Source organism: Lissotriton vulgaris, chromosome 6 (assembly GCF_964263255.1).
Source record: "Lissotriton vulgaris chromosome 6, aLisVul1.2, whole genome shotgun sequence".
Taxonomy (NCBI): Eukaryota; Metazoa; Chordata; class Amphibia; order Caudata; family Salamandridae; genus Lissotriton; species Lissotriton vulgaris.
The window spans coordinates 483,296,706-483,323,030 of NC_141694.1; the positions used below are offsets into that span (position 1 = coordinate 483,296,706).

At 47.8% G+C, this 26,325-nt stretch overlaps 1 protein-coding gene across 2 annotated transcripts in view; it reads left to right on the plus strand.

The window, feature by feature from the left end:
• The window catches only part of FAM135A (family with sequence similarity 135 member A), a 1,101,526-nt gene that overhangs the window by 686,526 nt on the left and 388,675 nt on the right, over positions 1 to 26,325 (plus strand). For both annotated transcript variants that reach the window (XM_086926467.1, XM_086926468.1), the window contains one exon: positions 1,847 to 1,920. In XM_086926467.1, coding sequence (XP_086782593.1) covers positions 1,847 to 1,920 — 74 coding nt within the window. The remainder of the gene's footprint in view (positions 1 to 1,846; positions 1,921 to 26,325) is intronic.

A 26,325-nucleotide genomic window follows, 5' to 3' on the forward strand; every position in this document is an offset into this window, starting at 1 on the left:
ACACTACTGTGTAGACATGCAAGCAAAGCAGCAAGCTGCTGTATGCCTGGCTGTCCTAAAAACTCTCTTTCAAACTGCTGCAGCTGACACAGGTGACCACTGCTAGAGGAGATACTGCTATACAGTCTATGCTAAGATATGAATTCAGCAGCCCACATGCCTCGAACGGAAAATGCTACTTACCAGTATGCATCTGTTCTTGGTATGTAGGGCTGCTGACATTCATATCGCCCACCCTTCTCCCCGGTGCCTGTCACAGCTGCAGTAATTCTTTCTACATACATTTACATGGCCATCTCTTACTTTTCTATACTCCATCTTTGCCACAATGGCGAAAAACAATCTGAAGATGGAGAAGATGCCCATGCGCACTGTAGTCCAGGGGAGGAGTCACCTATCTCGTGATACTTCGAACACTCTTCCAGGACAACAAAGTGCAAACATCCGGACCCAACACTATGCGGCGATCTATCCTAAGATATGAATGTCAGCAGCCCACATGCCAAGAACAGATGCATATTGGTAAGTAGCATTTTCCTTGTGTCCCTTAAAATGGGAACATCATGCAGCCTATGGCCCCACAGGATCCTCACTCAGGGGCACCAATTTTGGTAAGTGAGAGGCCAGACCCAGTCTGTCCGACAGCAACCGGTCCAAGCCCACAGGCCAAAGTGCTTGCTAAGCACAAAGAAAGTCTCTCTGGATCTGGCTAGGTTGTAAGCCTCCCGGGTGCTGGACCATCACTAAAGCAGCAGGGATACAAATGAACATAATGTAAAACATTTTGTGCGGGTAAAGGGGAAGGAGTGTGGTCAATAACTAGAGGTACAACGCAGCTCACCTTGAAAGTGTAGATTCTTGTAATACCTTTCCTCGATCTCTGGCGAGTGGTAGAGCTTTGAGTTGCTGTCAGCTTCTTTGGACTCTGGGGTGCTGTGTGGGCTTCGTTACTGTAATGTATTCATACTGGGAAGCCAGTAGGCACTTCTGGTTCAGGTCTGTACCCAGAAACCGTTAAAATTCTGCCACCACCCATGACATAGAGTGGTACCCTCTCGAGACAGCTAGCTGTGGAGATCAAAGGAATGGTGTCATCTACAGAGAGCTTCATTGGGAAAAGGCACGCCAACTAATTGTGGCAGTAATGAAAGATGCTGGGGAACCTGGGACAACAAGAAAACATCAGGGACGCCATGACTGCATTGATTGTCCTAGAATTTCATCCCTTCATTCACAGTCCTGGATTTCCTTTCTCTTTGCTATTTGCCCTCATAAATAACCGTCCTGTGATACACACAGGTATATTTTCTCTTTGCATTAAAAATTACTTCCATATTTGCAGATTGGCTACATTCTAGAGTAATCCTGAACTACATTGACTCAAGCCGCTCATAGTAAAGTAGAAATGTTGTGGTTAACCAAGCAATTAATTTTTGCTACCAGGTGATCGCCATAGCGACCCTCATGTAATTTTCTTATTGCTATTACTGTGCGGTGGAGAGGTTTTGAACATTCTCACCTGTACATTATTGGTAGGAGCGGAAGACAACAATTGATGTGCATGGTTAAAGTGGGTGCTACTGTTGCATTAATATCTTTGCTGATGAATTTCCTGTCCTTCTAGGATTCGTTTAGGTTTTATGTTGTACACTCTCTTATCTTCCAGTCGTTGATCTGAACTAAATTGAAGTTTGAGTGAATAAATGGTTAGGTGTGTGGGTCTGTGTACGAAGAGGCTGTACAATTATGATATTTAAAAAAACACATGTTTATACACTTCTGTCAAAGGGTATGAATGTTGATTCTGTTCTTTCATTGACTGGTTACATTTTTTCTTATGTTATAGGTGCGCAGATTTTCTGAGGCATTTTTTTGTCTTGAACATCCAAGAGCAGCCGCCCTTGCATATCAAGAACTTCAGTAAGTAATGAAAAGCTAAAAAATAATAAGTGACCCAAGCACTGATCTTCAGTGTACAGGTCATCAGTGGTTTATCATACTTCTAAGTGTCTCCAGGCATCAGGCAATCATTATGCAGCTTTTTATAGCTATCCTACAAATAACAAACAGCTGCTTCAAGTATGATCTGTTAACAGAATGCCTAAATGCTGCAGGAGCACCTGAGAGGCAGACAACACCTCGTCCTCCCAGAACTTGTCCCCTAGCCCTCCCAGAACTTGTCCCCTAGCCTCTGTCTAGAAAGTTAGTCGAAGGGAGAGAGGGTAATAGGAAGAGCGAGAGAGAACGGGCTCCTGGAGAGTTCTGTACAACTTCTTGTAGTATTTTCCTAAAAAAAGTATGAATAATACGTCTTTATTAAAATAAGAAATCGTACATATAATATGTCTCTTGTTTAGTACACGCCAGTGATGCCCATAGCTTATCTCGGCTTCTCTCCCTTTATAGCATGAACATGTTATATTCTAATCTAGGCAAATAAAATAGACACATAAGGTTAATACTATTTCTACTCCTCATGCAGGAAATGTTCCTAGAAGTGTGTTATAAGCACTGCATACCAAAAGAATGTGAAAATGTCTAGCCCAGAAATCTTGTGCCGTAGCATAGAATCCAGGTAATCTCCCCAAAGCACAAGTTACTTACCTTCGGTAACAATATATCTGTAAGAAACAGTAGTTAGTGTTAGATTCCTTACCATAGAATATCCCCAGGCGTCAGACTGGATCCGGAAAGCTTTTTCATAGCAGTACCCCTGCGCGTCGGTAGGCATCGTCTGCGGCTCTGCGTTCGGCGTCGTGGTCGCCGGGATGACGTCGGAGTACTTAGATGCCACCCTCGCGCGCTGTCGTCAGTTCTTGTACATAGCTTTCCGCGCCAGGAACGCAGAGCCATGCCAGAGACCGACACTGGTGCCATAAAACTAGGGCCCTCAAAGGGAAATACCTTAACCCTAAATATCGGTCTGCAGAACGGTGAGGATGGGTGGGGCGGTAAAGAATCTAATACTAACTACTATTTCTTACAGATATATTGTTACCGAAGGTAAGTAACTTGTGCATCTGAAAGAAACAGGTTAGTGTTAGATTCCTTACCTTAGAATAGATACCCCAGCAATGCCAACCCCGGTGGTGAGTCTGCAGACCAAGATCACACCAGATCCTGGAGAACGGAACGGCCGAAAAAGCCATCTCTCTGGACTTGGCTGTCCAGGCAGTAGTGTCTAGCAAACGTGTGCAGCGAGTCCCACGTAGCTGTCTGACAGATGTCCTGAAAGGGGACTCCCCGACCCAGGGCAGTACTAGCCGCCGTGGCCTGAGTGGAATGGGCCCTCAGCCCAACCGGGGGCTCCTTCTTAGCCAAGGAGTAACAGACCTTGATGCACAACACAACCCACCGAGAGATGGTCCGTTTTAGCACCGCCCGTCCCTTCTTCATACCCACGTAACCAACGAAGAGCTGATCATCCACCCAGAACTGGCGTGTGCGATCAAGGTTGAAGGAGAGAGCACGTTTTGGGTCCAGACGGTGGAGCCTCTCTTCCTCTTTCGAGGGATGTGGAGGCGGAAAGAAGGTGGGCAAGGTGATAGACTCCCCTATGTAAAAGGCCGTAACCACCTTGGGCAGGAAAGAAGGACGCGTTCTTAAAACAACCTTGTCCGGATGAACATAGAGGAAAGGAGGCTTAGAAGATAGAGCCTGGAGCTCACTCACTCTCCTGGCAGAGGTGATGGCAACCAGGAATGCAGTCTTGAGAGTCAGAAGACGAAGAGGGCAATTGTGAAGTGGCTCGAAAGGAGCGCACATCAGATAGGTTAGAACAACGTTCAAGTCCCACTGAGGCATCACGAAAGGAACAGGAGGAAACATGTGCGTGATGCCCTTCAAGAATCTATTTACAACAGGAAACTTGAAAAGAGAAGGCTGATCAGGAAGCCTCAAGAAGGCAGAAATGGCAGAGAGGTAGCCCTTAAGAGTGCCCAGAGCCGAACCCTGCTGGGCAAGAGAAAGAAGGAAGAGGAGAACCGCTGAAAGGGAGGGCAGAGAGAGATCCACAGCCTTTGCTGTGCACCATGCCACAAAAGTGTTTTTCTCCTGCAGGCGTATACCGATCTTGAGGAGGAACGCCTGACTGCCAGAATCACATTACAGTCTTCAGGAGGCAAGTCAAATGGCCTCAACTGCCGCCGCTCAATCTCCACGCTTGGAGGTGGAGGCTGGACAGGTTCGGGTGGAGAACCGTCCCCTTCTGCTGCGACAGAAGGTCCTCCTGAAGAGGCAGACAAATCGGGCGATCGACTGAAATGCTGAGTAGCTCGGGATACCAGTATCTTCATGCCCAGTCCGGAGCCACAAGGATGACTTTGCCCAGTCTCGCCTGATCTTCAGCACTCTGGACAGAAGTGGTATAGGCGGAAATGCGTACAACAGACCGCAGCTCCACTCGCAACGAAAAGCGTCGCCGAGCGAGTGCCGCCTTGGAAATTCCAACATGCAGAACTGATGACATTGCGCATTCTCTTCGGTTGCGAATAGATCTAACCAAGGCTCTCCCCACTCCTGAAAGAGACCTTGCGCCACGTCCGAGTTCAGACGCCATTCGTGATCCATCATGCACAAGCGGCTGAGTTTGTCCTCCCTGGCGTTCAGGGAACCTGACAGGTGTTGAACCACCAGGGTGATGCCCTGGTGTTCCAGCCATGTCCAGAGGCGCTGAGCCTCCTGGCAGAGGGTCCACGACCCCACCCCGCCCTGTTTGTTGCAGTACCACATGGCGGTGGTGTTTTTCGTGAACACCTGCACTACACTTCCCCGGACAGAGGGAAGGAATGCTTTCAGTGCAAGCCGGATCTCCCGCAGCTCCAGAAGGTTGATGTGGAGCCGGGACTCCGCCGGGAACCAGAGGCCTCTGATCTCCCTCTCTCCCATGTGGCCTCCCCATCCCAGGAGGGACGCATCTGTCACTTCTACTTGCTCCAGTTCGGGAAGGGAGAGAGATCTGCCGCTGACCCAATCGCGGTTCGTGAGCCACCACTGCAACTGTCTCGCAGTGCCCTCCGAGATCCGGATGCAGTCGGACAGGTTGCCCTGATGCTGTGCCCACTGAAACTTCAGGTCCCACTGCAGAGCCCGCATCCACCACCGGTCTGATGCACCAGAAGGATCCAGGAGGTCATCAGCCCCAGGAGCCGCAGCGCCAACCTGACGAGACACAGGATAAAGGCTGAAAGACCGGAATCAGAGGCTGAATATCCCGAACCAGCTGTTTGGGGGGATAAACCCGGATCTGCGCTGAGTCCAGAACCGCTCCGATGAAAAGGAGCCTCTGCGAGGGGCACAGGTGTGACTTCGGCACGTTGATGGAGAACCCCAGCGAGTGCAGGAGGTCGGCCCTAGTCTGGAGGTGGGAGACAACTGTTTTGGGCGAGCCCGCCTTCAACAACCGGTCGTCGAGATAGGGGAAGACTGAAACCCCTAATCTGTGCAGACGAGCTGCGACGACCGCCATCACTTTCATGAACACCCGAGGGGCGCTGGTAAGGTCGAAGGGGAGCACGATAAACTGAAAGTGCTCGTGGCCTACCGTGAACCGCAGGTAATGCCGGTGGGCCGGCAAGACGGGGATGTGGAAATAAGCGTCCTGCAAGTCCAACGCTACCATCCAGTCTTCTAGGTCTAGGGCAGCTAGGACCTGAGCCAAAGTCAGCATCTTGAACTTCTCCTTCCGGAGGAAGCCCTTGACGCTCCTTAGATCCAAGATAGGGCATAGACCCCCTTGCCCTTCTTGGGTACCAGAAAGTAGTGGGAATGGCAACCACATCCTACTTCTGCCCCAGGAACGCGCTCGATGGCCCCCTTGGCCAAGAGGGCCGTAACTTCCTCCTGCAGAAGGTGCAAGTGATCCCCCGACATGCGGTGGCACTGCGGTGGCATGGCTGGAGGGTTTGCCTTGAAGGGGAGGGAGTAGCCCCTTCGGACGATTTGCAGCACCCACCTGTCATATGTGATGGAGCACCAGTGGAGGAGGTGATGGCGAACGCTGCCCCCCACTGGCGTCGAATGGGCCTGAAAACTCGGACTAGGAGGATTTTGAGGCAGATGCTGCGGGGCGGGTGTGGACTGACCTTGCCGGTGTCCCCCGGCACCGCCACGGCGGTTACCACGTCCGCGACGGCATTGAGGTTGGTTCTGCGGCCTGTGGCTAGCTGAATGTGTGGGGGCGCCCCTTCCTTGGCCACGAAAGGGACGAAAGGCGGAAGTCTGCTGTCGTTGGCCGAGGCCCAAGGAATTGGACGTAGCCCTGGAGTCCTTGAAACGCTCCAGCGTGCTGTGCGCCTTATCGCCAAAGTGGTGACGGCATTCAAAGGGCATGTCCATAAGAGAGGCTTGGACATCGCCCGAAAAGTTGGCGGACCTCAGCCAGGTGTGGCGGCGAACCGCCACCGTCGTTGCAATCGCCCTGCCTAGGGAGTCAGTGGTATCCAGTCCACACCGAATAGAATATTGTGCTGCATCCCTTCCCTCCGCAAGGGCTTGGGTAAGCTTTGCCAGGACCTCCGCCGGGCACTGCGGCAGCACTTCCGCAACCGTATCCCACAAAGAGTGGGAGTAACAGCTCAAAAGGCACGCAGTGTTGACAGACCGCAACCCCAAACTCAGTGAGGAGAACAGCTTTTTACCAAACTGGTCGTACCTTTTGTATTCCCGATCCGGAGGGGCGGTCGGGAACGCGCTCTGGGAAGTTAAGGCCTGGATCACAAGGCTCTCAGGGGTGGGGTGAACAGACAGGAAACTGGGGTCACCCGGAGCCGGGCGGTGGCGTCGGGCCACGTTCCGATCTACAAGGAGGCCTGTAGAGGGCTTGGACCAGGTGCCCAACAGAACGTCAGTGAGGGCTTCATGGAATGGCAGGAGAGGCTCCGAGGAGCTTGCCTGCGGTTTGAGCACCTCAGTGAGGAGGTTAGTCCTCACGGCCGTGACTGGGAGCTCAAGAGCCAAGGCCTTGGCTGACCTAGTCAACACCACTCTGTAAGCAGCCCCCTCCTCCGTAGCCACGGTAGGAGGGGAGACAAAACCAGTGTTGGGTGAAGTGTCCAAACCACTTGCCTCCCCCAGTTCGTCTGCCTAGTCCTGGCTAAATTGGCCCTGCAGTGCCAGAGGGTCCTCAGACCCCTCCCAATCCCTCTCGTCATTCATCTCCTGAAGGTCAGAAAGAAACGATGGAGCTGGGTCGTCGGTGAAAGGCTCACCGATCGGTGTCGAAAACGGCACCAGTCGGACGCCGGATCCGTACTGGGATCGGGGACGACGACGCCCGAGGACGGCGCCGGGGGCGACACCCTTGGTGACGATGTCGGCAGGGGGGTCGTAAGGTCGACCGGCGTCGTCACGGATCCAGGCCTGGATCCTGAGGAACCCTACGGCGTCTGGACCGAAGTCGTTGACGGCGCCGGGGCCGAAGCACCCAGCGGCACTGGGACCGAAGCCGCCGGCCCGCTTGGGCTCACAGACGGGACCGCAGGGCCCGAAGGCACCTCGGCGGGACCAGACGCAGGGAAGCGCGACCTCATGGCCATGAGGAAGGCGCTGTTGTCCTCCAGCGTCGCGTTCAGCCCAGGGACCGGCGCGTATGGATCTGGATACCGCGCTTGTGGTTCCGGCCGAGCCGCGTGGGTGGTGTCGCCCGAAACACCCCCGCCGCGTCGCGCGAGCGTTGGGGGGGGGGGGCAAGGGGGGAGTCAGAAGAGCAATGTCGCTTCTTTGACTTCTTGTGCCTCGACTTACCTGAGGACTTGAGTCTGACGAGTGGTGTCGACTCGCCGAGCTGTGATGACTGTGGCCCCGCGACCGGTCCCTCGACCTCCTCCTGGACCGGGACCTCGAGCGGCGCGGGCCGACTGCCGGAACTCGAGGCGCTTAGGGGACCGCTCCCGCCTAGCCTTCGACGTCAAGGCCCGGCAGTCGGGGCACGACTTGTCATCGTGGTCGGCCCGAGGCAATAAAGGCACCGATGGTGGGGGTCGGTAACCGACAGTCGTCGCAGGGTTTGAACCGGGGCATCCTTATCGGCACCGGAGTCGAGAATCGACTCGAGAAGATCCAAAATAGATCGAAAATGTTAGTCAAAAAACGACTAGGAGTACTGCACTTCCTGGATCTGCGCTTGCTGGCGCGGAAAAAAGAGAACGGACGTCAGCGCGCGAGGGTGGCGTCTAAGTACTCCGACGTCATCCCGGCAACGCCGACGACGGACGCGGAGCTGCAAACGACACCTACCGTCGCGCAGGGGTACTGCTACGCAAAACTTTCCGGATCCAGTCTGACGCCTGGGGATATTCTAAGGTAAGGAATCTAACACTAACCTGTTTCTTTCACATAAGTTTGCCGATTCAAACCACTAAAAAACAATGCCCAATGTCTTATGAAATATAACCAGTAGATGGCACCAATGTTCCAAAATAACACTAATTTTAACCAGTGTCTCGATAAATCAAGCACTCCAAAACTCCGGAGTCCTAAATTAGCTAGAGTCACTCAATCATATATTTCTTCTCTTCTTACCCCTACCAATACCACCCTCCCGTTCAAGAACTCACATAGAGGGGACTATTAGAGCGAGGTAATATGCAAGAACACTATACACACAAACAAGTTAACGACAGGTAGACGACTACAAGCTACTGCCAGATCAGTTGCAAAGCACAGGTTCTAGTTACCACACTTCAAAGCAAGAGCTTGCAACAACTAGACCTATGCTGTAATATGCACACGTACCTTCTCTTTCAATAATGCAGTTTCACAGTGGTAATGCAAAAACCCCATTTACAGGAGCCAATATTATCTGGGACTTTTTGTTAAGGACCATGGTTGTTGTGGATGGAAATTATTCCATCACCAATATTGATACATTCACTTGTTCATCCCGTTCTAACTTTAACTCATATTACTTCTTACGTGATCTTTGGCATTGCCACACATCAAAAAATGTTCTCTTCTAATGTGCTTTGAATAAACTCTAATTTAAAAAAAGCGTCGGTTGTGAGAGTACTATGATGATTTATTTAAATTTGCTAATGTACAGTGGTAATTATGCCCTTCTGCAAAGTGTTATCACAAGTAGACTATATAATGAGAGATTATTTATAATGAAAGATTTATCTTCCAATTGAATGAACTGCTGATGCCATTGAGGAGGTCGTGACCTAGCAGGGATCACCAAAGGGGAAGAATGATTCTTTGTTAGAGCTCCCTGCACTTTCTAATTATGATCGTTCCTCATTGTTATGTTCACCTTAAGATTTCCAAACACAGATTCAGACACTGAAGGCATTCCATGGTCAGAAGATGGTGATATTTTGGACGTAACTCTCATCAAATATATTATAATACCTTTTGAATACAATCATCCTTACATCCATTATGCTGCAAAATCTATGCGAAGGCATAGTATGTATGCCTCACACCTGAAAAGACAGGGGCCAGAAGAGATTGTTGAGTGCTGCATCAGGTAGCAGAAGTAATAAATCATAGGCCGCTTCTCCTAGACGTCTACTAATGCTTGTCCCATGTGGAGTACTACTGGGTTCTATCTTTACTGCCATGATATTTATCCTTTACATAGAACTAGTGGAAGAACTCGTTAAACAACAAGACTTTACCGTCCACCAATACTCTCACAATACCCACCTGGTCCTTAAAGTTTTTTCGAGTAAAGACATCCTTAAAGTCTTATCCTGCCTGGACTTCATTCGGACCTAGAGGTCTTCTGTCTATCTTACACTCAAGTAAGACTGAATTTGTTCTTATCAGTGATGGAATCACCCAGCCCTAATCCATGATTGACTAAACAATATGAATGTAGATGGTTTATCTCTGGTGTTTCATTTCTGCCAAATCATCGGGCTTTCTCGTGAACTCCTCCCTCTCTTTCAAGGAGCATGCTAAGATGAAAATCACAAATAGATTTGTACCAGCTTGCTTTAAAATCCCTATTAGTTACAAACTCTTGTTCCACAGTCCAGGCTTGTCTTATCACACATTCTTGAAGCCAACGCTGAATGAATGTATTTATTGTTTAGTTAATTAAAACCTTACTAATTTTTGCATAAATCAAGAGTACAATAAAATATCTTCATATTTTTAAAACAAGATTTCACATTTTAGGCTATACACCTTTGAGCCTTACGATCGTTAGTATTCGTGTACATCCAATAATGTTCCTGACCAGCACATAAAGAATCTTCATAGTTTTAAAATAAAATGTTCACGTTTTAGTGTGTACACCTTGATCCTTATTATCGGTAGTCTTCATGTGCATCCAGTAATGTTCCTGATCATAGGTAATAAAATCCAATAGCGTTATTAGCAGAGGTCAAGAAAAACTTCAATCGTGATACATGATGATCAAAAAATTGATCCATGATTGATTTAATTAACATAATCGGCAGCACACTTCATTTAAAAGGGCAGTCTTTTTTCTTCTTCTTTATAATGAAAAAATCATAGTAAAATAGAGAATTGTAATAGTCGAATGAAAGCCAACATATATGACACTATTTCAGTTTGAACGTTTCGGTTTTCAGAGCCTGGTCGTGGTGGTTGAGAAATGTTATCAGCTTGCAGTCCATTCGGGGATCTGACTGATCTAATCCTTGCATTACAGCTGCTCTGCATGTCCTTGTTACTCTGATGAATAGGGCATTTCTTAATAAAGTGTCTTGTTCTGTATAAAGTTTGGGACACTTGCAGATTAAATGGATGAGGATCTCCTTTTTGCTGTCACAAAGTCGCCATACGTAGGTCTTTTATGTGCCGAGCTTAGCTGGTCTGCAATGGACTGTAGTTTTCCAAAGCATAGGGCCATCAGTTGTCTTTTTAGATGTACCGAAATGTGATGCTCAATTAAGGTGCTTGTGCAAGGATCTTATAATTTTTAATCACCATCCAGGTGTGCGATTTATGGCTGAAGGCGTTTTTGTCAATTAGCGGGGAATGGGATTTTGCTGCTTTGTTTATGGCTTGTTTTCAAAGTTGAGAAACTGAGATTGTTGTTCCATAGCTCAGAAGTATACATGTATTTGTTAGCTCTTTTTGGAGATATTGATTGTATACAGATTTTTAATCATTTTCAAGTTCTGTCCATAGGGCCTTATTAAGTGGGGAACATGCTGTATTGTGTTTCAGTCGATACCAGAGCTTTATTGTGGTATACATTTTCCCTATTGTTTCGTTTATAAGCCCAAATTCAAGTTGCACCTGCGCTGGTGATGCTGGCTGCGGAATCTGAAATACTATTTGTATGTTGTAATTAGCAGTTTGTTCAAAAGTGCAGAGTCTTTACCTTGTAAGGCAATGCTCGCATAAGATTGTTGGCAGCATTTTTGCCGCTATGAGGGTGAGCAGTGGTTTATAGGACGGGCCCTTCAGTTTTTTTGCCAGGGTCCTAAAGGCGAAAACGAATGCGCTGGTTCTCTGTGGCATATCATTTTTCTGCTCTTGATGATTTAATCTATTATCCATGTAAAACCCCAAGTATTTGTAACTGGTTACTTCCTCTAGCGGGTTACCGTCAAGCCAGATGCTCTGCTTGGTGCTAGGACGATTGCTAATGAGCATTGTTTTACTTTTTGATATATTGATTTCTAGTTTGTTAGCTGGTATATATTCCATCATTTCAGTAAGTGTCTTTCGTAGACCGACCTTAGTTAGGCTCATTAGCACCACATCGTCTGCATATGAAAGTCGTGATGCGGCGGCGTGGCTTGGACGGCAGCGGCGATGGCTGCCTAACCAAGTCGCTCTGCAGACAGGGAAGCGACTTCTCCTCTCCTCAGGTGCCAACTTAAAGGTAGTGACGCCAAATCATCAGAATTGAGCTCATCTGATCGTGCGGCCTCGACTGCCCTGTGGATAGCGCTTGGATCTACTCGGATATCGCCTTTATTCATCATTCCCCCCCGGCGCCCATGGAGCCAGCACGGGTGATCTAAAATGGCGTCGCTCCACCGCTCGAGACCCGTCTGAGCCCGAGACCCGACTGAGCCTGGCGCTGCTGCCTAAAAGCTTCCTAGGACCACTTTAGTCAGACAGGATGATGCCTCTTTCTCCACAACGGTACATTTGGAAGGTGGGTGCCTTTTGAAACAACTGTATGCCCCTCCAACCTTCGTGCTCTGCCTGACCTCAACATGGCGGCTACAGCGGTCATCCCAGCCAGCGCTGCTTTGCGCTATTGCAATTAAATGCGGAAAGGTCCTCAATCTCATGAACTAATATACATGGTCACCCTTATCAACGAGAGGGGGGTCTCCAATCACCATCCTATGCATAATTTCCTGACCAGCAACTCTCTTGCCGATCAGCCTCACCGGAGCGTCTAAAATGGCGCTGCATCACTACCGGAGCTTCTAGTAAATGGTGCGCTCATCACACTGGCTTTTACCCATATGCCTCAACCCTCTGTGGTTAGCCACTTGCACCTTCCGCAATGCAAGTCAAGAGCACCAATCCAGGAGTGCAACAGCACCACAACTGCCTCAAATACTGCTGATCAGCCTTTCCCTACATTGTGCCAAGTCCCATGAAATGGCGATGTGGCGTATCTTGCCTTGCCAACCCTGATGCGCGTTATCTGGACTCCCTTCACTAAATAAGCCTCTCACATCACAGCAATACACAAGGAGCTAATTGGAAGGGAAGTGGGACGCAACTCATCGCTCTCCTGCATGAAACCTACTCCCATTACTACACCGAACCACAACAATAGTTGATACTCAACAACACACCCGGCTTGTGTCCTGGGACCAGAGGCCTATACCCAGAATTCCTGCAACGGATGCCTGGGTGAATCCGAGCTTGCCTCACACCAGTCAGCCGCTCGCCCAAACTCCTTCACACTCTACTACTTGACGCCCTAACAGCAGGCTCCCAGCGAAACGACAGGCGATTGGCAGTAATTGACCTATACCAGACGCACAGCAAGTGCTGATCTTCCTGTTGCTCAAGACACAAGCGTTGGTGACCCGTCCCACAAAGGCCGAAAGAGAAGGCAGTCAATAGTAAAAAGGTGCGTCCGGAACCAGCGCTTTCAGATTCTCCTATCAAAGCCAGAGCAGACATATCAGCCACCATGGACATGATCCTCAAAAAATTGGCTGAAGTTCATGATCTTGCTAAATCCACCAAATGCAACACGGACTGCATGCAGCTTGAACTTACGGCAATTAGAGCGGATATGAGCACTATGAATAAAAATCTCGGCGAAGCGGAGCAGCGCTTAGGTGAAGTTGAAGACAAGACTCTTCAATCGCCCAAAATAATAAAGCGCCTCGAGAACACCACCGACGACCTTAGGAGACAAAACGCCGAGTTGGAGGACCGCAACAGAAGAGGGAACATCCGCATTTTTGGCTTTACAGAAAAAGACGCAGGATCATGCGTGTCATTCTTAGTCGTGGATCCCAATGATAACAAGGATCGAATTCCAACATGGCTTTGAATTGGACAGAGCAAATGGGATTCTCACCTTCATTGAAAAGTCCCCTGATATGCAAACCTCTTAGATACCAGCATGTTGAGGCCATACTACAGTTCGCAAGGAAGAACCATCATATCTCTTGGGAAGGCCTACGCATAACCTTCACCTAATATTTTTCCAAGGTTACTTTGAGATACGGAAATGGTTCTTTCAACTATGAGACAAGCTGAAAGCGAAAAACATTCCATTTTCCTTTGCAGGCCCATCTAAATTCAAGATCATTGAAAACGGAAGACCTCCCTTCTACTCGGACCCCCGAGACCTGGCCTGTCACCTGGAGGACTGTCCGGCGCAGAGTATGGACCTATCGAGCGGCGCATCTAACAAGAGGAAAGCGGATTCTCATTGCCTGCCTGAAACTTACATCTATCGTCTACCACTGTCGATAAGACAGCTCTGACTAACCGATCTGCGCACAAAACTGTGCTTGCCTATTGACGATGGATGATTATGACTTCTACTATGCTCTGCCAGTATCGTGAGCAAATCCTATGCCACAACTCACTACTAAATAGCGTGATTTTATACTATTAAGGTCAAAACAGGTTCACACTCACTGGTCCTGTAGGGCTTAATTTGAACCCATAACTTGTTCGCCATAAATTGGCAGGGTATGCTTAGACGTGAGTCCCTTGCTCACTTTGCCACTGGATTCAAGCAAGCCGGGCTGAAGACGGCTGAAATGCCAGAAACCGGTCCTCGGAAGCTTGTTTCAGGTCCAAGGAAGGCATGGCTTGGCAGTTCGGGCTGGACTGTTCCCATGAGGCACAGGGTCAGATTGATTTGCATATGGCCATGTCTGAGCTGGCGTGGAAGAGTGGGCTAAAGAACGGTGATGGATTAAACCCAGATCTGTTGACTGGGTGTGAGTGTTTGATTGGTTCAGATGCTCCGTCCATCACCAACCCCTTTTGTACCGCCTTGTTCGCCATAAGTTGTCAGGGTATGCTCAGACGTGAGTCCCTTGTTCACTTTGCCACTGGATTCAAGCAAGCCGGGCTGAAGACGGCTGAAATGCCAGAAAGTGGTCCTCGAAGCTTGTTTCTGGTCCAGGGAAGGCATGGCTTGGCAGTTCGGGCTGGACTGTTCCCACGAGGCACAGGGTCAGATTGATTTGCATATGGCCATGTCTGAACTAGGGTGGCAGAGTGGGCTAAAGAACGGTGATGGATTAAACCCAGATCTGTTGACTGGGTGTGAGTGTTTGATTGGTTCAGATGCTCCGTCCATCACCACCCCCTTTTGTACCGCTCGGCGCAGAGTATGGTCCTATCGAGCTGCGCATCTAACAAGAGGAAAGCGGATTCTCATTGTCTGACTGAAACTTACATCTATCGCCTACCACTGTCGATAAGACAGCTCTGACTAACCGATCTGCGCACAAAACTGTGCTTGCCTAGTGACGATGGACGATTATAACTTCTACTATGCTCTGTCAGTATCGTGAGTAAATCTTATGCTACAACTCACTACTAAATAGCTTGATTTTATACTATTAAGTTAAAAACAGGTTCAATTTGAACCCAAATCGCCATTATGGATATATTGTTCTGAACTTTGCTTTTATCTTGTTAACTGTTGCCATTGGGTGCCTAGTTACCTGCCTTGAGTTCTAACGTAGACATGATTCAATGATTTAACGTTTACATGTTACATGACATATGATCCAACGCTTTTTACTTGCTTCAGGTTCTAATGTATACAAGCCTTAACCATAACGCTTAGGCTCTAACGTACTCTAGCGGTAACCATAACACTTAAGTTCTAATGTGTAAAGGCCTTAATCTTGTTTAATCCGCCCTAATCTTGTTCTGCCTGAAGAACCGTTGTTTCAACTATTATCTCTGTTCTGCTCACAGACGGTACTGCCGTCGCACCCCCTAAGTTCGTATTTGGGGGGGGGAGGGGTTGGGGGATGGTGGGACAAAGAGGGAAGGGGGACGGGGGGGAAATGGGCTTGAAAAGGGTGTTGTATGTTGCACTGTTTGTTTCCTTTTGTTTTGCTTTCTGTTTCCCCCAAGATGCAGAAGCCAACGCTCACACGGTATATCACAATTCACACACCACTCAAGGGCCCTGTACTAGGAACGATTCTAGAACCCCTCTAACAATCTCCATAAATCACGCAGCACACTCGATCCAATGTCTGATCCTCTTAGCGACAACATTCCTTTCTGATGCCTAATACCAACTCATTATCAGAAAACCTCAATATAGTATCTTTGAATGTCAAGGGTCTTAACCATCCAGTGAAAAGACGGAACATTTTTTAATACCTCTCTAAATCGAAAGAGGATATCATTCTATTACAAGAAACTAAGCTTTCAGAGGAGGACACACGGTTTATTAACCTGAATTGGATCTCACACACACACTCTGCTCCCCCGCTAACCACAAGAAAGGAGGGGTGATCACCCTGATTGCAAAAAAATCTAACATCTCTGTTATCTCGCACACACATGACACAGAGGGCAGACTATTAATTACGCACCTGCTGAGGGATGATGATCCCATCCATGTTGTAAACATATACCGTCCCAATTCTGGCACTCCAGATTTCTGGGAGTCAGTCTCCCAAGCCATAGAGAATATCCCACAAGAAGAACTTTTAGTTGTGGGTGGCGACTTCAATCTTCCACTGAACCCTATACTTGACAGACAGCCCAAATGCTTGTTTCACTCTTCCCGCTCCCATGAGGCGCATACACGTCTATGCACCAGATTCCTGTTAAAAGATTCCTGGCGACTTCAAAACCCTGACGGAAGGGATTATACCTTCTATTCAGCCCCACACAACTCATACTCCAAAATTGATTTTATACTCATCTCAAGCTCCTTCACTCACTTAATCGAAGAAACGGACATTGCCCCAAAGCTAGTCTCCTATCATTCTTGTATTAGCACCAAGCTTGCTGGCTCTCCTCGATCCTACCCCCAAAGCGTTGGCGGTTCAATGAGGAAATTCTTTCAGACCCTGCAAACAAACAACAAATAATAAACACCATAGCGGAATACATCTCATTGAATGACTCCCCAGGCACAGACACCTCTATAGTCTGTGACGCACTAAAAGCCACGATAAGGGGAGTTATCATTGGCATCAGCGCCAAAACCAATAAGACACTGAACCAAGATCTGGACAGACTCGAAAAAGATATCAAGACCCTAGAAGACACTCATGCGGCCAACCCCGACAACACATCCGCCTTAGAGCAACTGACCAGGAAAATAGTATTACGCAATCGCCAGCAAGCGTGCCGGTGTTTGGTTCAACAGGTTCAAAGCCCTAAAGCTATGCGATGGGAATAGGGCTGGAAAGCTCTTTGCATCCTACCTCAAGCACAAGCAAAAGGTGCTCACTATTTCGTCAATCAAAGATTCCACAAACAAGACGCACACAAAACAAGGGAAAATTGTAGACACCTTCAAATCCTTTTATGAGGATCTCTACAAAAACGAGACGATACTTGATCTGGTTGCTTGTACTAACTACCTATATACCTTGAATCTTCCCAAACACTCAGATGAAGATAGAGCTCACATAGGCTCCCCTATTAAGGACACAAAAATCCTGGCCTCCATCAAGTCCCTTAAAAGAAACAAAGTCCCAGGCCCGGATGGGTTTTCTGCAGCCTTCTACAAGGCTTTTGACAAACCGCTCGCCCCCCTTCTCCTGAAACTTTTTAATTCAATTGCCACCTCTGGCCTGTCTCAAAATCAATGAGCGAAGCCACTATAATTGTTATCCCAAAAGACGGTAAGGACCCCCTCTTAACTAAAAATTATCGCCCCATCTCGCTAATAAATTTGGACTGCAAAATGTATGCAAAAATTCTTGCATCTAGACTCAATGCCGTACTTCCCAAACTAATTAGTATCTCGCAAGTACGTTTTTTAACCGGTGCAAGTACTACCTCCCCAGTGCTGCCGTCGGCCAATGGCCGACGCGGCCCGCCGGTTTTGCGGAAGTGCCGCACTGCCGCAAAATCGCGGCAGCATGGATGGGGTTAAAACACCGCTTATCAAGCGATAACACCAGGTTATTATGCTACATCTTAGAAAAAGCCAAAATAAACCCTACACAAAAGGTTGCTATAACTCTTGACGCTGAAAAAGCATTCGATAAGGTATCCTGGTCCTTCTTAAAACACTGTATGAGCACCTTTAACCTAGGATCCTCCTATATTAACATGGTAATGGCCTTATACTCATCGCCGTCTGCTAGAATCGCCATTAATGGCACTTTCTCAGACTCTTTTAGTTTACAACAAGGCACTAGACAAGGCTGCCCCCTCTCCCCTGCGCTGTTCCTCCTAGCTCTTGAACCTCTCCTGTCAGACATAAAGCAAAATAAGGATATAGCGGGTGTGAGCTTCGGAGAAACACAAGTGAAACTGGCGGCATATGCCGACGATATCTTAATCGCGACAGAGAACCCAGAGACCTCCATAAAAGCCCTTATGTCCACAATTGAAAGATACTCTGCCTTCTCCGGCTACAAATTGAACCAGGATAAATCGGAGGTTAAACCTCTAAATGTCCATACTACCAGGGATGTGCTAGGTGATTCAGGTCTTACATAGCAAACTAGCTTTATTAAATACCTAGGAATCAAATTCGGTAGCTCCCTCCTCAAAAACACTCAGCCACAAGGGGACTCTCTGGTGGTAAACCTACTGAAGCAGTTGATCAGTTAGATAGTCTCCTTGAGCAACATCGCTCAATAGGCAGTAATATTATTGTGTCAGGAGATTTTAACTGCTGCTTCGAACCGCTAGACAACCATGATATGGACTTCACAGTGGGGGAGGATTATATTTGGAAGATCCCTCAACTAACAATATCACCGATCAAGAAATGGTCAGAGGCAGCATTACAACTCAAAGTCCTCAGCGTGGAGCATGGTTTACGTGCCACAAATGGAAGAATGGGTTCTGATAAGCAGGGCGCCCCCACTTTTAATAATGGTATATCACATAGTCGTATCGATTATATCCTGACGAATAAGGAGAATTGGTCTACTATGGATGATATGCGGATAGAAGAACGGGTGGAGAGTGATCACAACCCATTAGTCCTTACATTCAGGTTATTTGATCTACCAAAATGTGAGGGCCCTGGTGACTGTGTGAAACTAGCCCTCTCAAATAACCTTAGACGGATTAGATGGGCAAACTGTGTTACGAACGAAGAGGGTCTAGCTGCAATGAGGGATCTAACAGTTCAGGCCATAATAGACCTAAGGAACAATTCCACTGTTGAGGCAATGGTGTTAAATACCTGTAGGATCCATGATACTCTCTTCACTCAATTAAGATCCTTTTTTACTAAAAAGGTGCCTAAAAAACAGAGTAGGCCAGCTAGGAAGGAGGACCAATGGTATGAAAAATCCTGTAGGGTTGCATATAGGGCCCTATTAGATACAGTAAAGACCAAAGAGATAGCTATGATTAAGACTGCCCGAGTCATGTATAAAAAAACACAACTTAAGGCAAAAAGTGACTGGGACAACGAATATTGGAAGGAGCTTCTAAGTGCTAGTAAAGAAAGATCTATGTGCTCCTTTTGGGATATGGTCAAATGGGTTAGGGGGATTGTAAGGGGCGACCCAACCAACTATGTTTCACCAAATGCTTGGGTCGCTTACTTTGCGTCCCAGTTTGCCGCTATAGATGCAGCAGGAGTAGAGAGCGAGGCTCTTTTAAAAGCAGTAGAGGGCTAAAACCACCTATCCTTTACTAAAGCTGATATTATAAAAAATTTGGATAATATCCCTAAAGGCAGGGCACCAGGCATGGACTCCATCCCAGCAGATCTTTTTATGCATGACAAGGACCTTTGGGCTTTCTACATCCATTTGATAGCTAACGGTATTGCGATGGGCTCACCAATACCGGAGTCCTGAAAGGGAGCCAAGATTATTCCCATTTTTAAAAAGGGGGAGTGCACGGACCCCGGGATTTATAGGCCAATTAGCTTGATTGCCTGTATACAATAGGTAGTGGCAAGACTCTTACTGCAGCGTATTCGGGGCTGGATAGAGGAAAAGGATATTTTGTCGCCCCTACAGGCAGGGTTTCGTAGTCATACTAGTACCATTGACCAAGTTTTTAGATTTGTCTTAATATATTGGCGTGTAGTGTTACTAGGGGGGGGCATGCTTTTTGCAGTCTTCGTTGATCTTAAATCAGCGTTTGACCTGGTGCCTCGCACTAGATTGTGGGCAGCCCTACAAGAGCAGGGTATCCCACTTGAAATTCTGTCATTCCTAATTAGACTGCATGAAAATAATTTTGCCCGGGTACGCTGGAACCAACAGGGAAGCGTAACAGATACATTTCCTATTGATAGGGGGGTACGCCTAGGGTTTGTACTCACCCCTACTCTCTTCTCACTATACATCAACAGGGTGATCCGCTATTTTGAGCGGCAACCAACTGATGCCCCTAAGTTGGACGGCAAGCCGATCCCCCTGTTGATGTTTGCTGACGATACGTTATTAATCTCGAGAACACAGCAGGGCCTTCAAAAGGCTGTTGGTGTCTTTGAGGTTTTTTGTAAGGACCATGGTCTCGTCGTTAATACATCAAAGACAAAGTTCATGATCCTACACAAAAATAAAATCGTCAGAGGGAAGATGCTTATGGATGGGGTCCAACTGGAACAGACCCAAGTATTCAATTACCTAGGCATAACCCTATCATCTAAATTAGATTGGAAACAGCATACCAACCAGCTTCTCACCAAACATGCACAATTGACAGGAGCTCTCACTAAGGAATTTTATTTATCCCATACTAGGCCAATTACTCCAGTCCTAAAGATTTATGATGCCAAAGTCGGAGCTTCAGTTCTATATTGGGCGGAACTGTGGGGATTTAGTAACTTGAAAAGACTGACGGGGGCGAAAAACAAATTTTTTCGTAACATCACAGGCCTACCGGCCTCCACTCCACTAATCCCTCTCCATTATGACCTAGGGTCTCAAAGCCTCGAGGACATGGCCAGATACAGATCGGTTGCCTACTGGAGGAGATTATGGGTTACTCCAGAACTCTCCCAGTATGCACAGGCCTTCGCCGAGGTAAGAGACCTTGATAAGGCCCATAAAATAATATGGTTGAAGGAGGTTAAGGCTATCTACAAGGCTATGGGGTTATCTACATTGTGGGACGACCCAGTAGGTAATCTCTTCCCACCAAGAAAAACTTTTCGAGACCTGTACTGGAGTATGCTCGAGACAAAGAGATTTGGCCGCTGCATTGAACCATCTTTCACGGCAGACTTTCTCGAACTCAGGCATTCTCCGGCCTTTGAGGCTTATTGGGACTGGATTACCATCCCAGGGGACAGGAAGAAATACCACCAGTATAGGGTGGGGACATTACCCTTAAATGCTCTTACCGCCAAATGGCGAGGGGGCCAGGGATTGGCCTGTACCTTTTGTCCTGACCAGCTGGAAGGTATTGGACATGTCCTCTTTGCCTGTCCTGAGTATAAGGTTCCTAGGAGATCCTGGTTAAAACCAATTTGTCTCCAGCTAGGTCTCAAAACCGCTAGTGAGGCAGTCAGGATACTACGCTCTGACAACTCACAAGCTGTAGTTATAGCGAAAAGTTATGGGCTCGGCAGGCAGGGGGCGTGGCCGCTGCGGGAAGAGGCTACAGCTGTTAGTAATGCCTCGCAGTCCCGCAGCGCTACAGCAGCAATCAGCGGCACTCCGACAAATCGAGTGCGTCTCCTGACACGTCCTTTCTCAGCCCCAGCAGCACTGAACCAACTGGATTCCTGGTCCTCGGTGGGTCCCATCAGGATTCAAGCAAGCCGGGCCGAAGACGGCTGAAATGCCAGAAACCGGTCCCCGGTAGCTTGTTTCCTTCCCAGTATAAGAATTGGCTTGGTAGTTTGGTCTGCCCTGTTCCCATGATGCACTGGGCCAGGGTCAGACTAATTTGCATATGGCCAAGTTCTGAGCTAGGATGGTGCAGTGAGCTAAAAAACGGTGATGGATAAAGCCCTGATCTTTGGACTGGGTAAGAGTGGTCTGCTTAATTCAGACACTCTGTTCATCACCACCCCCTTTTCTGAATCATTTTTGTCCACCATAAGCGTGGTAGGGTATACTCAGATGTGAGTCCCTAGCTCATTGCACCATCAGGATTCAAGCAAGCCGGGCCGAAGACGGCTGAAATGCCAGAAACCGGTCCCCGGTAGCTTGTTTCCTTCCCAGTATAAGAATTGGCTTGGTAGTTTGGTCTGCCCTGTTCCCATGATGCACTGGGCCAGGGTCAGACTAATTTGCATATGGCCAAGTTCTGAGCTGGGATGGTGCAGTGAGCTAAAAGTGATGGATAAAGCCCTGATCTTTGGACTGGGTAAGAGTGGTCTGCTTAATTCAGACACTCTGTTCATCACCACCCCCTTTTCTGAATCGTAGTTATAGCAACAGCAACATTTCTTCACTGAATGTGGATAATTCGGGCCCGTAAAATGAGCCTACAGTAACTTTGACTAAACAATATTCGAAACTGTAAATGTATTGAGGGAATAACGTTTCTGGTGATGAATTCTTCTTTTTACTCAGAATTTTTTTTATAATTATTGATGTCTTTTTCTAAACACAACTTATTCATTGATTGTAATGTATGGATTTTATGTTCGTTATCTGGCCAATAATAATTCTTAAATAACTGTTAAAGGAGTGACGAAGGGATGAATTGTGGATCTTATTAGCTATAAATCGGTTCTTTTTCTCCTTTTTAACCTGTCAAATTCTTGAAAATGTTAAATGTATTGTCTTTTATGATTGAAAAAATATCGAAATAAAGACTTTTTGATTTGATTGCCACCACAGCAGGTACAATATGTGTATGCATGCAAATAAAAGCATGTGGGAGGGAGTCTTCGCATGGTGGGCTGGGGACCATATTATCACATGTATCGTGTCATTGATGACGTTGGATAATGATATGAGGCGGTGTGGCTGTTGGTTTAATATAAATTGCGGCTGTACACAGTTCTGCTATGTTGTTATTGAAGACTGCAAAAAAATACTATAAAATAAATTATTTTAACAAAAGGTAGTAGTTCGAGGTGTCGCATACACAGAAATAGGATTTTCAGAATTAATGAGTTTTCCTTTTAAGGGTTGCTTGTTTAATCCAGAATGATGTGCTCTGCTACTCCTAAGTGTGCAGGACTAGGTTCATTTTAACCAGGGTGTATTACTGCTGAACGGGAGTCTACGTAGTGTGAATTCTGAATTCAGCGGTACCATGAAGGGTACTGTTCTTCTTACCCTTGTGTCTATTGACGGCAAGATTTGTATGACATTACCTTTCTGATTTTCTTCCTATTTAGGTTGAGCAGGCAAGGTTATTTTGTGTAAAATTAAGTGAGAAAGGTTCTGTAGTTTTCCTCATCCACAAAAAGGTTGTGATGTGATTTGTTAGTGAGCCAGAGAATTGAGCTGAAATTGGTGAGACATCACCCCAAAGCTGTGCTGTCATTGGTTTGTTGCAGACAGAGCTGTACTGTGATATGATGACGTTTGAAAGAGCAGAGCTGGGATTGGTTGTTGTTTGCAACTTTGTTCTGTGTTGTTTTTCAGTTGGTGTGAACTGAAATAATGGGTGCTTTGTTGAAAAAGTCTAAAGTTCCTGCTGTGCCTTCTCCCAAGGGTCATAAATTTCCTTCCAAGGGAACACCTGCATACGAAATGATGTCTGAAATTGGGTTCTATTAATGCACTTGGATTTCTAAGTGCCATTACTCTGCCGCTTCTGATAGGTACCTACAGTTTCTTTTAGAAGGCAAGTTTAACATGAGAATGCTAGATTTCCTGAGACAAACAATGAATGAAAGAAAGCTGTTACCTAGACTCACAGTTTGAGGCGTAAAATAAATGGGATTGGCCACAGAGAAGGAAAGAGCGAAAATGACAAAGCAAGTCTAGGGCTCATTTAGGCAATGGTTACAAGTAATAAAATTCAAAGTCCGGTACCGCTAGGCCCCCATCCGACCGCGGTCTCATCATTGTAAGCAAAGCTGTGTCCCCATATGAAGCTGCTAACCATGGATCTAATCTGCTTGAAGATTGCCCCCGGTATCCACAATGGCAAAGTTCTAAAATAATATAGCAGGCGGGGGAGCGCCGCCATCTTCAGGAGCGCCACCCTGCCAGCCACCGAGAGAGGGAGGCTAACTCGCAGTCCCCGTAAAGCTCTTCCCACGTTCCCTTCCAGCAAATCAGCAGGTGCATGATATATTGGTCCCAAGATAGGGTAAACAGCTCGGCTTCCACCAAATTCCCGTTACCGGAGCAGGGCCTGCTGTCGAAGGGACCATTGGGAAAAGACAAGTCTTCTCCGAGTTGACTCCCAGCCCCGAGATCTCCCCGAACACCCTCAGCAGGCTCGTCGCCCACTCCAGTGCTCTCCAGTGTCAGCCAAGAAGATAAGGAGATGGTCAGCATATAGAGAGACATACTGTTCGTCGCCCCGCAAGGTCAGGCCCCGATAGTGTCGCCCCATCCTAGCATGCCCAAACAGCGGCTCAATGGCCAACGGAAACAGCAGTGGTGACAACGGACATCCCTGTCGCGTTCCTCGGTCTATTGAGCAGGGGGAGGATATCATCATCCCCGTCCGCACCCTAGCTGTCGCACTACAGTAATCCCGTCCATCCCACAAGTGCCTTCCCAAGGCCGAATGCACGCATAACTCAGTACAGATAGGGCCACTCCAGGCTATCAAATGCCTTCTCTATGTCCACCGACAGTACCGCGGCATTTGGGGTGTCCCCATGATCTGTGTCTAATATGCGAAGGAGGCGTTGTACATTAACTGCCGTGCTCCGGGTCGGGATAAAACCCGTCTGGTCACAGTGGGCCAGTTGTACCATGTGGGGCAGGTGCTGAGTCGCCAAAATTCTGCGTAAAATCATATAGTCAGAGGTCAGCATAGATAGCAGGCGATACGCCGATTTAGCTAATGGGTCCCTCCCCAGTTTTGGAAGTGGGATAACAATAGCCTCTCTCATGGATGCTGGGAGCCTCCCCTTTGCCCGCGCCTCTTTGTAAACCGCCAACAAGTGTGGAGCGAGTAAATCAATATAAGTTGAATAAAACTCAATGGGCAGGCCGTCCGTGCCCGGTGTTTTATTGCGTGCCATGTGTTTAATGGCACTCCGTATTTCCCCCAGGGTAATCTCCTGCCCCAATGTTTTCGCTTGTTCATCTTCCAGCTGGGGCAGTGTTATATCAGCCAAAAAGTCTTCCAGGGCTTCGTCGGTGCCCCTCGACCGACTCTTATAAAAGCCCTCATGATACTCTAAGAAGAATCCGTTAATCCCTCTCAGGGTATACACTGGTATTCCCGACGATGATTTCAACGCCAAGATAGGTGTGCCCCGAGGCGCTGGATCAGCCAACCAAGCCAGCAGTGCGCCCGCCTTGTCCCGCTCCGCGTGCGCACGTGCCAGATAAGCCCTGTGATCATAACATAGTTATCTCTCTATCCAGGTCGCCACCCCCTCCCTGGCCCCTGTCAGTTCTTCGTGCACCTCGGGGTGCTCAGGCCTCTCGCTCTCAACCCCGCATAAATGGTTTTCGGCTGCTTCTATCTCAAGCAGCAATGTCCTCCTCACTCCCGCCAGTTTGGCAATGCACATTCCTCTCGTCACCACCTTGAAGGCGTCCCACTCCGTCGCTATACTAGACGTCGTCCCCCCATTGTCAGCAAAATATTGTTCAATGCCTGTTTCTATGTCCTTGCAGAAGACCGCATCTTCCAGCATCTCTGTACGTAGGCGCCACATCAGTTTTGCAGGTCTCTCCCGAACCCAGCTAATCGTTAGAAACAGCGGATTATGACCCGATAGTGTTCTTGCCAACTACTCACTGTTAAGGACATTTGCATGTACGTCTGGTGTGCACAGTATTGCATCCAAACGCACATGCGATTCATGTAAGACTGAGAAGAAAGAATAGTTGCGATCTTCTAGGTGTTGCATTCGCAATGTGTCTACTAACCCCCACTTCTCCTGTCATTCTCTCCTGGCTCTAGCGATTCTGTGTACCGGGGCCTCCGGCAATGGTGGGTTGACCTATCCATAGAGACATCAGCTACTGAGTTGAAGTCTCCTCCCAATATCACAGAGCTGGTCACATAAGGTGCCAACTTTCCCGACAAATGATCAAACAACGCTGTCTGTTCAACATTAGGGGCATATATGCTACCTAATGTTACATCCAGGCCATTCAGTCGCCCCCCACCACCATAAATCTCCCTTCTGGGTCAGCAAATTGGCGGGTCACCTGGAAGGGTACTTCCGCCCTAACCCATATGAGTGATCCCCTTGCTAAGGCAGAATATGTTGTGCAATAGATTTGCCCCCGCCATCTACGTTGCAAAGCGCTACCCACCGCTCGTTTAATGTGGTTTTCTTGCAGAAAGGCCACCTGCACCCCTCTCTTTACCAAATAAGCATGTACCCTGTGGCACTTTCTCATCGTATGCATCCCCCTCACGTTCCAGGTTAGGCATTTAAAATTAAGTATTGTCCCCATGTTGATCTTTTACCCCTTGAAACCTCTGTACGTTCCTCACGGACACACCGGCAGCCCCCAATTCCCCAAACAAACTATCCAACATTCCCCAACAACCCCACCCCAGAACGGGTCCCAACAAAGCAGCATCCATCCAAACTCTCAACTTGATAGTTTCCCCGGTAGCTACCAGGGATTACTAATCACAATAGAGGGGAGGTGGCCAAGTGCCAGGCGGCTCCGATTCCAATTAACCCAACCATCTCACGCCTTACCCCATCCC